Source organism: Electrophorus electricus, chromosome 14, assembly GCF_013358815.1.
Source record: "Electrophorus electricus isolate fEleEle1 chromosome 14, fEleEle1.pri, whole genome shotgun sequence".
Classification (NCBI taxonomy): domain Eukaryota; kingdom Metazoa; phylum Chordata; class Actinopteri; order Gymnotiformes; family Gymnotidae; genus Electrophorus; species Electrophorus electricus.
This window is the reverse complement of record NC_049548.1, coordinates 3,214,972-3,230,680: the sequence shown is the minus strand read 5'-3', so window position 1 is coordinate 3,230,680 and position 15,709 is coordinate 3,214,972. Positions and strand designations below refer to the sequence as shown.

The following is a 15,709-nucleotide window of genomic DNA, read 5'->3' as shown; positions in this document are numbered from 1 at the left end:
AAGACTTGCACGTTAGAGATTTTTGCGTACAGTGACAGCAAAAATGAATGTTTATACTGTGAATATATTCATCCCTATCCTTTACTTTTTTCCCAGTCTCCAACATGACATCATTGACTGACTAAATCCTTCCCTGGTTGTTTTTTTATGTAGTTTAGACTTCGGTTTTGCGTTGTTTTGCTTGTCTACTGTGCCAATGCGTCATATCTGTATATAAGGTGATCTCTCATGCCAGTCTGTTCTTATTCCCTGCTGTCACCTTAAGTCGCTTAGAAAAATGCTGTTTCAGTTTACCTGTAAGGCAGAAGCATCTGAAACTAGATTACAATGTAAACGGTATCACAGTAGTATATATGGATGCCCTGAATCAATGATAAAATGGCTTAGAATATCACCAACAACCTGGTGAATTTGTCTGTGATGATGATAAAACATTAGTAATATGTTTGTATGGACATATGTCCTAAACAGCACTGGCCTCAAGTTGTTGAAATAATCCTCATAAAACCCCACATAATTCAGACAGATATGTAAATATCCACCATAGAGTTATTCATTGAATACCGCATCCTTAATCTTCAGTGAAAACAGACCTCAAGGAAATGATTGTTAATCAGGAACTGAGTAATTGGATTGCCATTCTTACACACAAACACACACAACATATTTAAAAAATATGTATTCCTCATAGTTGTCTGTCATTTTTTTCACAATTATTTCTGAACAAAAAAAAATCCAATTATGAAATGTGAGGAAAAGGTAACAAAAGGGGGAAAATGGAGCAAATTGGCTATTTGTGTTTATGATCTGGTTGCTGTTATTGTTGCACATCGCTGATTTCCCAATTTCCTCTTTCAGTTCTGTTTACTTTGCCCTGAGCTCCTCATTTCACCGATGCCACGTTGGTGCCTTATAATGCAGTGAAGTTCTGGGAAAAAGCATGAAGACTGAAGTATTATAAAAAGCCAAAATTTTAATTTATGATTTCTAATGACAAATGAAGATAAGCAAACTTTGGTTCAAACATTTAAATATATATATATATATATATATATATATATATAATAGTGTGTGTGTGTGTGTGTGTGTGTGTGTGTGTGTGTGTGTGTGTGTGTGTGTGTTCATTGCAGGCACAAAGCTAACTTTGTGAACAAAGCAAAATAAGTATATAGAGACTTATGGCTCTAGTCTTTCTGTAGCCTTTAGTTTTTGTAAGGCCTTGGAGCACTTTATGCTAAGTTAATTTACCCAAATATATCCACACCACAGCCCACAACATCAACAGCTTTGTTAATAGAAACCTGCTGATCCATAACAGTTCTACTGTTAGACATGTGCTTGGGGGCAGTGCGATATTAACGTTAATATCAATGATCGATCAGAGGATTTGCAAGCCGGCATAAGGCATTTAATTATAATTGCATCAGGAGTGGTGTTGTAGTGGCAGCAGGATTTGAATAAGGTCACATCTCCTGCTAACCTTGCAAGTGTAATACTATATTAAATGCCACTCATGTTAAGTGCGTCGAAACCTTCTTGATGTAGTCACACCATAATATAAAGGTTAAATTGAAAAATGTCCCCTTTCTAGCACAAAAGCCAGCAATGATTGATACACCTTAGAAGAAAAATAAATGTTAACAGGCTTCCATTTTAAACTCCCACATTTATGAATGATATGTATTCTAATAGTGTTTCCATCTGTTTCAGAAGAACGGAAAAGGTCAGACAGAGAGATTAGCAGGATCTGAAGAAGGTTAGACTGTACTTGATTGGCAGCATGTTAATTGCCAAGTTGCTGAAATATAAACTTAATATACAAAAAAAGATACTTTAAGCTTTCATATGAACTGTTGGAACTTTCATTGTAATATTCTATTGTAATAGAATATTATTGTAATATTCTAATCAACTGTTTATTGGACAGTGAAAGGTATTCAATAGGCTAATTTCTACAGTTAATGCACTTTACCTGTATGCAATGTATTATGTTAGTTTAAAGCTCACAGAGTATAATTTTACACTTTGACAAATTGGTGAAATAAAAGATGCTTTATGGACAGTTTACACTATATGTAAGATCAGTGCAAGTTACAAATTAACATAGTTTTACCATTCACCATTCATTTGTTTATTGGTATGATCAGGCCTCCGTGCATTTTTCTTCTTCTTCTTAGTAGGTATGCAGATTTGAGTAAATGTGCATATCTTGTACAGTAAAATGTATATTTATATTTACAATAACACACATACTGTATATCCTGGTATTGCACAAAAAGGTGATTTAACTTTTTTCTATCCTACTGACTGATATTGTTGATGCATTTTTAATAACATTTTTACAGTGACAGTTGTTAAACTGAAGTCTATCTTGTGGAATATGAATGAGCACAAGGAAGCAATATATAGTGTGTGTCATTTTTCACAAGTACTATAATACATGGTAAAACATACAAATACAGTTCTGATATTTCCAAAAAGACCTAAAGAAATGTTTAAGTAAAAAGGATCTCAAACAATAAAAGGAAAATAAATTAGAATGTAGTAAAACTAGCGTAGAGTAGCAGGAGAGATACTTGTTGAGAGATACATGCTCATAAATCATTGGCATAGATCAAGTGGGTGTTGGAGGCAAAATGAGACACGATGTAAACACTGAAGCATGTGTAAACAGTGTAGCCACTCGGCTAGCACGGCTGTCTGAGCAAACTCAAACAAAAAAAAATCAAACACTGACACTCCAGAAATTATGGTTCAGCTTCTGCAACCCAGTTTCTTAAGCTTAGTTCTAAAAAGGATTTTGAAAGATTTCCAGTAAAGACAGCATAATATAAGACTAGGCCTAATCTGTGTCTCAAAAAGGGGGGTTTAGGTGTCAGGTTTTAGGAACATGGCTATTGTAACAGGCATACCTTTATCGCAGATCAGAAACAAATCCTGTAAATTTATTCCAGTAGTCAGATGTAAAGGACTGCCATGTTCATCTGTATAGAGAGGAAGTAGGATTGAGCTAATATGGCACGTTTCCAACAAAAATAAATTAGGACATTATATTTGTAATTTGCTCATTTACTTACTGATATGTCCACGCATGTTCAGATCATACTGTGCAGCTAACATTCCACTTAAACATACCCTAACATGAGCAATATTTCAGGCAGTACTGTATATATCTACATTGTGTTCAGATTATTTACTCTGCAAGAAACTCTGAGCACCCCATGCTCTTCACAGTCACACAACCGTCCCCAGCAAGCTGGGGGCAGGCATTCAAAAGTTCTGCCATGTTCTCTTGATTTGCACATCTCCATGTCCTTCTGGGGGTGTGCCAGTGTGCAGGTTAGAGGGTCCAGAAGTGCAGGTTGATATGCTGCGGTTCCAGGTGGTGGATCACAGCCCCCGAAGATCCGCAGTGCGGTGGTCTGAACCCCGGCGAGGGGTCTGCCGTGGACAGGATGTAGTCGATGCTGAACTTGATCTCCGGCTCGGGCTTGCCGAGCGTGTGGCCCCCCTGGTCGCCTCTGTGGCTCGCCGTCTCGGGGCAGAACGAGTCGGGCTCCAGCGGCCGTACCGGTGCATTCTGCTCAGGGTCCATAGGGCCGAAGGGCTCCGACGACTCCCGGAATCCCATCTTTATGTTACGCCTGCGGCGACGGCGACGACGAAAGTTGCCGTTTTCAAAGAGGTCCAGCATGGACTCGCAGCCCGCGGCGAACGTCCAGTAGTTACCTTTTCCTTTCTCGTTTCCCTCGGTGCGAGGCACCTTTGAAAAGGGCAGAGGACAACAGATGTTTGGCCAGACAAGTGTAGAAGCAGAACTGTTTTCAGTGGAACTTAAAATGTAGCTCAGAATGGTATTTGTGAATGCACATGTGTCTGCTAGTTCTGGGTATAAAGGCCTAGAGGAGAAAAGGGGCTCAAAATTAATAAAACACAAGTTCCTTATTACACAAGAGCAGAAATATCAGTAGTATTAAGAGTTCCCCTCCAAAACTAAAAAATTGAAATTTGCTTTAATAAAATTATTTTTGCCTCTTTGAGATAATTCCAGTGTGGATATACGCAGGGTTTTTTGGTTGTTGTTGTTGTTGTTGTTTTAAAGAAATTAAGCATTTTTCCAGATGGCACTTTCCTTGACAAATAATCTTACCTTTATAAAGCAGCTATTGAGGGAGAGATTATGTCGGATGGAGTTTTGCCAAGCCCTCTGATTGGATCTGTAATAAGGGAATCTTTTCATGATGAATTCATAGATCCCGGATAGAGTAACTTTGTTCTCCGGGCTCTGCTGTATGGCCATGGCTATCAGTGCAATATAACTGGGGGACAGAGAGAGAGAGTAAGACAGCAATAAACAATAAAGATGGTGGAATTCTAATTATTAATGCTAGAGCTCTTAGTGTGAAAACAGTTATTAAGTTATTACAATGCTTACACACTGTTGAATATATTAGTCCAGATTATTATAATCTGCAGTTTTTGTTAGGTGAGGCTATGTGATGGATTTAATTATGATAAGTAGACTTTTACTGTTCCCACCAGTACTAAGAGCAAAAAACATGAAAGTAGAAAGAAACCAATAAGCTTTTTAGAAAGCACAATATTACTTTAGAAGCTTTTTCTGTGCTTTTTTTTTCAGTCTTAGTACAACAACAACAACAATAATAATAATAATAATAATAATAATTATTATTATTATTATTATTATTATTAACCAGTAAAAAAGCAAAAATAAATACCTGTATGCTGGTCGGCACACTTTCTTCTCTTCATCAGTGCCACATGACGGGTAACCATCTCCATCATAATTAAAACAGTTGTAAGGATACTGCGAATTGTCAAACATTGTTTGACGTCCAGGGTGACAGCTTTTTAAAAGACCTGCAATTATGAAGTAAAGAAAAGGCTACTACTGACAAACACAAGTGCACTTTTAAAATGAGCTGCAGAAGTACTGGCCTCCCGCTTGCCAAAGGTCCGTGTAGAGGAACTCCCCACTTTGCTCTAGTACTGGGAATGAGCGTAAATGACTCGGCCAGCTCCTGTGAACGTCTGAGCCCGGGGCGTGAGCAGTAAACTACTGGGTGGTCCCGTCCTATTTGGAGTTGGATGCTTTGTTTCGTAGTGTTTCTTTTTATAGCTTAATCTACCTACTAATAATCAGACAAGGGACGAACCTTCACAAACATGCTCGCGGAGAATCATTCAGAGGTTGTTTTTGTTTCCCCAGCGCGGCCCCGCTTGCTGTGAATCACACATCTTTCGGCAACAAATTGACTTCTGCAGATGTAATCTATAATACTGTATAATAGCCATAAATTGCATTTCCGTGACTAAATGGGGGATGTGTGTTGAAAAGAACATTTAACAGAGCATATGAGGGACTGGACTACCGTCGGCTGCCGAGCGCAAACAGCCCGCGGCGCGAGATGTGTGTGTGTGGCCCGTGATCTTGCCCAGTGCAGTGCAGGAGCGACGTGGCCACGCATATTCCCAATCGCCTACATATTCTCTTTTTAATATATATTACAGTTTGAGTTTATAGCATGGACGAGGATTCTCTTTATCATTTTTTCAGTCAAAGTTCCCATTCATACGCACGGCGTTTATTCAGAGACTGAGCCTGTGTGTTATGTGGGGGAAGGAGCTTTCGCTGGATTAAAAACCTCTACAATATAAACAGCTATATTATTTAAGGGCACTGAATACAACGCTAAGCAATCCGGGCTTTTAGGGAACACTTGTGCGCCTCTGCGTCAGTCGGCGTGACTCCGCAATGCGCTGTTGGCTGCGGGAGATCAGATAGGAGTCGCGCTCGAGCCCTGGTGCGCTCCCATGACGCCGTTTCCTCTGCGCGACTGTCTGCGGCCGCCCTGATTACTGCGGCACTATTAGTGGTCCCTGTCTCCCAAGATGTCTGTCTCAAGCGAACTTCCGTCCTGCACATGTGGAGCGAACGGGCTGTTCCGGTTGTGGTCTCTAAAGTCAGATGCATGTTCCCTGCAGCGAAGGGCACGTGCAGGTTACCACAACAAATTAGCTTGTGTTCAAGAAATCTGGGAGTCTATAATGGCGATCACTTAGCAGTGCACTACTTTAAGTTGTATAAACAGTTTCAAATGGTGACTACTCTAGTTTTTCCTCTTTGTGTGAATCGTTATCCAGACATGACATAGCCTGCAACTAAGGTTCTTTTACACAATGCAGAAATGAACAACTATTTTTGCCGAACATTACAGACTATGTATTACTTTATGCCTTTTGCTGTCAAATAAACTGCTGTTGGAAAATAATCTTACTAAGAACACTATCTTAACCATGGACTCCCAGGAGATCATGACCCATTTTAAAAACAAATTCCCTAGATATTTTAAATTGCTTGGTGGTTATGATTTGCTAGCCATAAAAAACCTTTAACGTTTAACCATCTATAGCTATAAAAAACAAAAACAGACCTCAATCGCTTTTTTCTTTCTGTCATGCAACAATACTTTTACAACAGTGACAACTGTGATCATGTGATACACCCTCAAGCCAGTCACAGAATATCATGGCACACAGGTTGTGCTGCAGTGTTCAATTTATTGCACTTGGACACGGAAAAGAAATCCATCCATTGAAATGGTACAAGAACCAAAGAATGTGTGCTGAACATCTCTAAAGTGTATGTGAGTGAAAATTCTGACGGAACTCAATATGAAAACTGTAAAACAATATTTAGAGAATGCATCTTAATTTGGTAATTAAATGCCGTCTCTTTGGCCCCAAAACCCTTTCATTTACAACCCAAATGTTCAAGTATTTCTATAATTGCACAAGCAATGGATTCACGTAATATATACAGGTCTGTTTCAGCAGTGACCGAAATGTGCTCTAGTGCAGCTTAAAGTATTGGTAGCTTTGTACATTAGTGCCCATTCATTCCTCCCTTTGAAAATCAAAATAAAATAAAATAAAATAAAATGTGAAACAGCAATGGAAATGCAACAGTATAACATAATGTCAAATGAATTAAAAAAAAAAAAGGTACATGAAATAAAAGTGGATATGGAAAATGTAAGTGGATTGCAAACAATCTTTGCAAATAAGCTGTTAGTACCATCAAGTGTTTTTTTAACAACAACAACAACAAAAAAGCCTCTTGTTCTATATGAACAAATGTGCGGTTTGGCTAGTGCATTCATGCGGGGCAGAGATGGTCCCAGCCACCCTCCCTCCCGCTCCATGAGCGCACTGACCTTCCGGTCAGCGTTCACCTCCGAGCTGCTGTGGCACCTTCGGTTTCCTCCATACGCTGCCGACCGACACGCATTCTAGACTACAGTCAGTGAGTCCAGTTCCTTAAACTTGGGGATTTGTGAAAGGCATTTTATGTCCATGATGGTCACTGTTGGATAGGAAAGTGCTGCATATACTATCCAAACCCACTGATGTGCTCAGTCAGCCAAAGTCAAGCTAGTCCCCAAACCCAGAGAGGCTCGGATGAATGTGGGACGTGTGGGTGCAACCTTCTCACCACAAATCCCACCATTTTTTGTTTGTTCAAACCCAGCTCTGAAGGCAAAAAGGTCCCATTAATGCTTGCAGGGGACTCACTTTACTGTATATGCTGTATGTTAACTCAGGTTGACCTATAAACATACAAAATATTCACACTTTTAGGCAACCCCTCTAATAATAAATGGTTACATTTCTAAAAAATTCTTTCAGGTGAGTAAAGGGATTGTGTTCATGTGACTAATCTTTACTACTGAAGTGGGACTCCCTTGAATCCAAAATATCAGGAATGTTTTAAAATACACAAAACTGTCACTTTTCTAAATGCTATCACAAACACTGCAGTGGGATTAAGGACTTACTACTGAATCCGTCTCTGTGCTGTGATGCGTAGTGGGCCAAACACTTTACTTGAAAATAAATACGAAACTCAATAAATAATGCCAGGGCAGCTAGCAACGTCCACGTGTTGGAGCTAACCTGCACTCCATTCAGAGCTCATTGTCATTAACAAAAGAAACATATGTTAAATGCAGTTTGTTTGTTTTTTCTGCCCATTACATCAAGGGCAAAGTGTCTCTGTTATATTAAGACACACGTCCACATGTTGGGACGGTGCTGTGCATCTTGTCCACATGTCTGCGTTTCACTCATCGCACTCCCTCCGCCGGGCCGAGGAAGAAGTCTTTAGGAATTCACTGAATTCAGAAAAGCTGTCACCGAGAGCTCCGTTCACGGGATGTTCGTGGTCCAGTGCGGTGCGTCGGGGCTTGAAGGAAGCGCAGGCAGAGTGGCCCGATCCACCCCTGCCCCGGGCCTACTACCTCTGCGGGGCTGGAGGCGCCGTTGTGGCCGTGCCTTCGGGGGCCAGGTCGTCCTCCACCACGCTGTCGTAGCCTTCCTTCTCCATGCAGTCCGCCAGGACCTGCAGCACCAGGCGCAGGCGCCGGTCCATGGCCTCCAGGTGGGGCCCAACGAGGATGGGGGCCAACGCGTCCCCCTGCAGAGACTCCTCCATCAGAGCGCTCAGCTGGTACTCCTCCCTGGCCAGCAGCTGCAGTCGCAGGTGAGTGGACCTCTTCACCCTGAGTGGGTGGAGAGCGGGATCATGTTTAGCAACGCACCGCCCACAAACACCCTGGTGGCGCGCTTGTCCTGACTGTAACTGCCGTGAGTCAGGGAAACACCACTTGTGTTTTGTAGGTGTACTGACCAAATCTATTTTGGTCAGATCTATAAAATCATAACCAAACAACCAAACGAAAATTTTAACATTTTACCAGATATGAGGATTTCAAAATCATTAGACTACACCAACTAGATTTTGAGTACCGCTTCTTGCCAGAAACAAACATTGTCTTGGAATTCATTTGTCATCTATTTTAAAGCTATCTTTAAAAATATATCCTGTGAAACGTTTATCCTTTGAAACGTTCAAGTTATAAGTTTGTTTGTGTCGCAGAATAACGTAAATACAACGTTGTTAAGACAAAGCACATACGACTAACCTGCAGCACTGACTTAGAGGTGCTAGAATCGAGACTTCATCATGGGAATGTTTGCCAAATCTGGAATTAAAGAGAACATTTTATCTTAATAAATTAGCAGAATAATACTTTAATAAATTAATGAACACTAATAATAAATAAATAAGCAAATGCTATCAAATTTGCACTGAATACTCTCTGAAACAATGAAACGTTTGCCTCACCCTCGTCCGTTGTCGAGGTGAATAATGAAGGTATCATTTCCAAACTTTTCAAATGTCTCATAATGATGCCGATCCATGTTCCCTGTGAGAAAAGGAGAAAAGCCGTATGCTCAGAAGGACTAGGACAGCAGTGTTACTCCAGTTAGACACAGAACGGGCAGGACTGTGAGCGCCACATGTGGGAGGCTGACGTTACCCATGAGGAAGTCGAAGATGGTCATATCCATGATGTCCAGAAGACGAGTGCCGCTGTCATAGGGGGGAGTTTGCTTCACCTCCTCACAGTAATCTGGATCCACCTCCCACCTGGGAACACACACACACACACACAGATAACTCATTACTCAGACAAAAAACTAACATCATATCTATGGAATGGATGAGAAAACACAAGCACCCTTTTTTGACGTGGGAGAGAGCACTGAATCACTGTAACCAGAGAATTTATCGGACTATCAACTCAAACGCTCGGCTGAGAACAAATGTCACATGAGCCGTCCCGTTCAGCAGGGTGAGGGCGCCTCTTGTGGCCCTGGCAACTCATTACAACTGCTTAGCCAGCCGCAGTTGTCCTGCATTGTTGCTCGTCCCTGCCACCTGGTGTCTGTGAACGGGACTGCAGCGCAATGCAGGATTATTTTCCCTTCCTCCCCCTGTGTGCCTTGTCACATCGACAAGACCGGCATTTCAAGGGGAATTTGAGCCATTGTTTAACCTCTAAAACAAACATTTCCTCACTTGAAACCAACACCGAGTGGCACGGTAATCTCGAGACTGTCCACAAAAGGCCTATCTAGGTCCTAAGTATGAATGTCTAAGACACTGAAACTGCAGTGTGGGTAGAGGGGTTTGCGGAGGGGGTTCGCACTCTGCTTTCTTGCGTTTGTGGTAGGAGCGCCTCCAGGGGTTCCTCCAGGTCTTGCGCTTGACTAGGGCCAGGTCGGGCAGGAACGCCGCCAGCGAGCCCTCGATCTGGTCGGGCTTGCCGCATAGAGCGTGCTCGGTGGAGCAGTAGTACGAGCACTCGCCATAGAAACAGATATTGTTTGCTGCAGGGGAAAAAAGATAGGGGGGAAAAAGATGGGGGGGGGGGGGGGGGGGAAGATGGGGGGGGGGGAGGAAAAAAGATGGGTTGGGGAAAAAAGATGAGGTGAGGTGGGGTGAGGTGAGGTGGGGTGGGGTGGGGGGGGTTGGAGAACGTTGTTGACAGGTCAGTACAGCATACGTAGACAGACATCAAGCCGTCCAAGCACCGCTTCATTAGAAAGACTTGGCTAGCTGGTGCAGGACACCTCGTGCTATTCTGGTGCAGATTAATTTAAACAAGTCATCGGCGCATAAGCGTCGGACTCTAGAGCCAACTGCACCATCTGGTGTTCACTCAGTGGATATAGACCATAGAGTCTTCGGGGGGGTTGTGGTTTGGTCCTTTTAAGAGATTGTTGCCTGAGACAACATAAAGCAATCTGCCAAAAGGATTCCCACCAAAAACAAGAGTGGCGTTTGCCAATGTGCTGATAAGAAAATGTTCCCTGATTGCTTCTTGTGCGGTTTTATCAGTTTAGTGGTGGGAACAAGCTTCAGTCTGGAGATCAGCTGGTTTTGGCTAAATGGGCAGACGGGGTGGCGTTCATAAAAGATGCTACAAATGGCTGCCGGCGAACAACAAAGAACAGTCATAACACAATAAGTCAGTCTCTCCATTTAAATGAGGCCAGATGGGGATGCGAGGCTTGTTGTGGGGAGGCGTGAAAAGAGGGGGTGGTCCGCGAGGAGAGATAAGCCTGCCTCCAGGAGAGGAGGACCCCGCAGGAGACCCGCACCAACTTCCGACACACCACGGAGGGGAACGAAGGCTCGGCAAAGCACCTGGAGAGATGAAGAAGGTTTTCCACAGCTTCTTGTCTCGGGTCACGTCTCTGATCTCTTTGGTCATGTTCACCAGCCTACCAGCCACCGGGGGGACTCGGCGGAAGTCCAGGATTCTGTTACACATGAGAGAATTTTCTGTACAAAACATTTGTGGGAGAAAATGTGCCTACATTGAGGCCTGCCTGATGTACAAAGCAGAATAACAGCCATACCTCATACCGCTGCAGTAACTGTTTGGTTGTTTTTTATGAAAGGTTCTTATTCAGTTATCAACAGCATATCCAGGTGACTGCCCTTAAATAGAAACCTCCTTGGGTAGCTCTTTAAAAAGTGTTCACAGATATTGCGTGCAGCAATACAAAATCATTCATCCATAAATTATTACTAAAACACGTCAAATTGATACAATACCGGTTTAGCAATGATCCCGGAGCCGAAATCACTAAAATATTACACCACAAAAGTATTGAAAAGGGGTGTTGTTGCTTGATGCTACCAGTAGAGGGAGCTCTATTCATACTGTATAATCTCCTGAATGCTTATGAAAGGACCGAGCCAATGGAGCTGTTGGAACATTCTTAACAAAATAAAGAAAATGCCTCCTCCTGAGAAATAAATAAGCATATTTTTTTAGAGTTTTAAAACAGCCTCAGGAGCGTAGTCGCACCACAGTCTCGCTGTACAGAGCGTCTCATGGGTTGCAGGTGTGTGACTGCAGTGTGTCGGGAGAGCGTGCGCAGCGAACCCTGCTGTTATGGGCGGTCCCCGTGCATGCACAGTGCTCATCTCGTGCACATGCTGCTTCGTCCCAGAAGCATTCAGCTGACACAGCACCTTTAACGAAAATCCATCCTGCGAGCAAATCTAACGGGGCCTGGCTGAGCAGGCAGGAAGCTGCTAATTGCTGGCTCCCATCGACTGAGGCAGCAGGGGGTGGGCGCGCTCGGACAGGATCCGTCTTCCGGCTGTGCGGGAGGCCGGAGCGCATCTGAAAATTAACGGCCACCAGAGGGCGCTCGCTTCTCCACCTCTCTCTCTCTCTCTCTCTCTCTCTCTCTCTCTCTCTCTCTCTCCTCCCCGCCACATAAAATCGGAGGGAGTTAACTCGGTGCTTCCTCCGGTGCGGAGCATGAGGCTTGCCCGTGCGAGCCCTACCACTTCTGGGCCAACCCAGAGCGGCGTATATTTAGAAGATGGAGGGCGTTTATTTATTTATTTATTTATTTTTTAATGTATCATCTGCTTGGTTTTCCTCTTGCTTCCCACACACATGCCTGTGTGCACTGAGGGGAGACTGCCCAGGGCCAGATGTGCGAAGGGAGGTGTGGCAGGCCGGGCAGACAGCGCCGTACCCCAGCAGAGCGGCCGCGCTGAGCGCACACCTGCACTAACACTGCGGGGACACGGTGGAAGCTGTGCTGGATAAGACGGCTCCATTTCTCACTCACAGTCACTGACACCCATTTACTAGAATAAAAATGTGAGATGATGAAAACTAGATCTGGAAATAAGCCACCTGGGTCTATGACACTCAGTGATGTTGGCTAATCTGTGTCTATGACTCTGAGAGGTTGGCTAATCTGTGTCTGTGACTCACTGAGAGGTTGACTAATTGTGAAACTCCAAGATGAAGATGAACCACCAATTCTTACAGCAGCAATAGCATGACAGTGACAAAAACCCGTGTCTGTCACACAAGAATTGAAGGCTGTTCCTCTAACTTTTGTCTGAGATTGTACGTATAGAGCCGCCAGCTCATAGTCAGTGTCTTGCAGTGAGCTTGGTGTGTGTTAGAGCTTGGTGTGTGTTACACATAGGAAGCTGCATTTATTTTTGAATGAGTCACCACAGCCTCTGTGGGTTTGCTGTTTTATTACAATTACGCTGAGGGCTTCTGTCAGCTTACTATCCCAGACAGACACACCTTCACATTAGCAAACCATGTTCACACCTGTTAGAGCTCACCAGGCACACCCTGCCCATATAGATACCAACACACACGCTCAGTTTTCTTCACCTCAGTGGCTGACATAAATGGAGCCAGGTGAGGAGCATTTACCTGTCGAGATGATAGGCAGCGATCTCGGCATTGTGCCTCTCGAAATCTGAGAAGTAGAAGAAGTCTGGCGGTGTCTCTTGCTCGCGCGTCTGCCTGTGAAGCAAACATCCATCTGATGTTAGTGCCACTCGTCAACAACAGCACTCACGAAGCCCCACCCACACCTCCCACTCCCTGCGCTGGGTCCAGGCACATTTTTAGGACATATCGATTCTGTTACCTCTCGAGTCCTGTGATCCGGAACATTTCAAAGCAGAACACACGGGGGATAATGCGACACACGGCAAAGCTTGTCCTTTCATCTGAGCCTATGGCAAAATCTTAACATTTGTCAAGAGAAAGAATTAACAAGAAATACTTGACACCTTACAAGTCGGGGACTGTTGGTTTTGAATCTCTCACAGACAATATCCATCAATATCCCACAATATCCATCACAGTGTAAAATCAATACATGTAGGTCAGTAGAGGACAAAGCGCACAAAGAAACTGACAGAACAAACTGACGTGCAGCAGGCAGTGAGAAGCTTTGCGAAATATTTGATGGTGAGGGCCTCCCAAAGCACGAGAGGCTATTTATACCTCACATCATGAGTTCATACGTTCCTGCTTAAATGTTTCCAGCCGAGCTCATTCCAGACCTAGTCGAGATTCCTACCGCTCCCTGGACACTGGTGTCTGAATGGCACAGAGCTGAGAGTCCCTCTTCACTCAGCTTGCCTCTCTCACGGCCAGATGTTCCTGGAGGTGAGGCGGGCCGATTCCACTTCACGAGTCCACCTCTGTGCTGCGGAGCTCATCGAGGTAGCCGACCAGGCCGGAACCGGCCTGAACCGGTCCCCTCTCAACTCTATGCCATCCCCCATGCCAGCCCCGCAACGGAAACACAAATCTGGGTCTTGGCAGAGGCGGGAGCCCCCGGGGCCATCCTCAGCTGGTGGCGATCGCTGCAGCCGCAGCCGCGAGGCCGACACATGTGGCAGCTGTTAAATAAACCCAGCATGGGACTGCCAGCAAGGCGCTCCAGCTCCACATTCCTCCACTCCCCCTACACCCGCTCAGGCGGGAGGGCGAATGATGCGACCTGTGGGTTTCTGCCTGGAGTAGAGGGCCCACTTGCACATGGAGCAAATTTGCTCAGTGCACAGACTGGATTCTTGTTTGACATGTAACTGGCAGGGTTACACGCCATGTAACATTGTGTGAGAAAACTGATTTTTTTTTTTAATGTTAGCAGTTCGCCGCAGTTTTTTTCCTAAATTCAAATATAAAATGAAAAAGTGATACATTGATTTGAAAATTCCAAGATAATGCCAGAAATTACCTTAATGGTTACACATGAGTTATATATTTGGTTTGTGTACAAGCATAAATAGATAACAGCAGATAAAATGTAGCAAGAACACTGTTGACATGAAAATAATCCGTTTGAGTAAGAAAAAATGGCAACCTCTTTACAAGCTACAGAAATCCATTCTTATTTCATATAGGAGATGATACACCATCGTGTGACGCTGAATATTATGGATGTACACAGTGACAAAAAAACCAATGAAATGAATATTTGAAACAGAGTATGGAAATGTAAACTGTATCCTGGGCCTCATCCAAGGCTGACTCATGCTACATATGGCTTTCCATAAAGGAGTTTGTTGTATTATTTATAGCTCTGTTGCACTGATCAACGTTTCATCTCATGATATTTTGCGATAAAAAAAAAAAAAAAAATTTGAATTCTCCTGAGTCAAACTAATCTGTGTAGAATATAATCTGATATATGTGATCTTAATCTGATGAAGGTAGGCGCTTCCCTGATGAAGAGCTTGTGAGCCTTAGAGGCTTAGTCTGAAGTGAGTGGATTGGGTCTGTGTTAAACTCTAATGGTTTGGTTTGGTGCAGGGAATTTGAAAAAGATCACCTGACATATTATCATACTCCCTGAATGTCAAGTACGTGCACAGAGAGTGCAGTGGATCTCTTGATGATGATGTGTGAAAGTACAAACAACTACAAAAGCTGTGACCAAGTAAGGCTTGTGAAAAGCCCCGCCTCCACAGTCCGCTTTCATAATGTAGACCTCAGCTACAGCGTGACTGCCCCATGACGCATGTGGTCCTGGAACACTCCAGAGGTGGAGAGCCTAATCCCATCCACCCTCACCCCCACCCTGCAGCAGCTCCCGGGGCAGGCTTGTTAAGATGGAGTTAGACGAGCTCATATATTCCCATAAAAGCCTGTTGGGGCCTGAGGGACCCAACGCTGCACTGCGCTGGCAGACGAGGAATGATAACAAAGGAAAAGAGATACGAGCTGGGCTGTCACGAGATCCGAATCTGCCTCCCAGACGAGCCCAGCCCTGATCCGCACGGAAGCTCCCGGCGCTCGGCCGAGACCAGGGAATTTCTCCAAATGTTTGCAACAATGGCCTATGGCACACTATAAAAAGATAAAATGTTTTGAGAACAAGAAATGGGCGTGCGTGCGTGCGTGCATGAGAGAGGCAGGGTTATCAGTACATAGTTATATAGAAGAAGAGTCAGATATGGGATGTGAGAGAAGGAGAGAGAGGG

General features: G+C 43.9%; 2 protein-coding genes across 2 annotated transcripts in view; both read right to left on the bottom strand.

The window, feature by feature from the left end:
- Positions 1 to 3,340: 3,340 nt before the first annotated feature.
- Positions 3,341 to 4,846, bottom strand: foxl3 (forkhead box L3). Its single transcript, XM_027032011.2, has 3 exons — positions 4,740 to 4,846; positions 4,151 to 4,319; positions 3,341 to 3,763 (listed from the first exon to the last, which is right to left on the bottom strand). The coding sequence occupies exons 1-3, from the start codon at positions 4,844 to 4,846 to the stop codon at positions 3,341 to 3,343; spliced, it is 699 nt and encodes a 232-aa protein (XP_026887812.2).
- A 1,716-nt stretch (positions 4,847 to 6,562) lies between these two features.
- The window catches only part of fam20cb (FAM20C golgi associated secretory pathway kinase b), a 28,043-nt gene continuing 18,896 nt past the window's right edge, over positions 6,563 to 15,709 (bottom strand). Inside the window, exons 4-10 of the mRNA XM_027032020.2 lie at positions 13,140 to 13,232; positions 11,078 to 11,193; positions 10,077 to 10,257; positions 9,405 to 9,514; positions 9,209 to 9,290; positions 9,006 to 9,065; positions 6,563 to 8,582 (exon numbers count right to left, since the gene is read on the bottom strand). Of these exons, the coding sequence (XP_026887821.2) occupies positions 8,318 to 8,582; positions 9,006 to 9,065; positions 9,209 to 9,290; positions 9,405 to 9,514; positions 10,077 to 10,257; positions 11,078 to 11,193; positions 13,140 to 13,232 (907 nt within the window). The 3' untranslated portion in view covers positions 6,563 to 8,317. The remainder of the gene's footprint in view (positions 8,583 to 9,005; positions 9,066 to 9,208; positions 9,291 to 9,404; positions 9,515 to 10,076; positions 10,258 to 11,077; positions 11,194 to 13,139; positions 13,233 to 15,709) is intronic.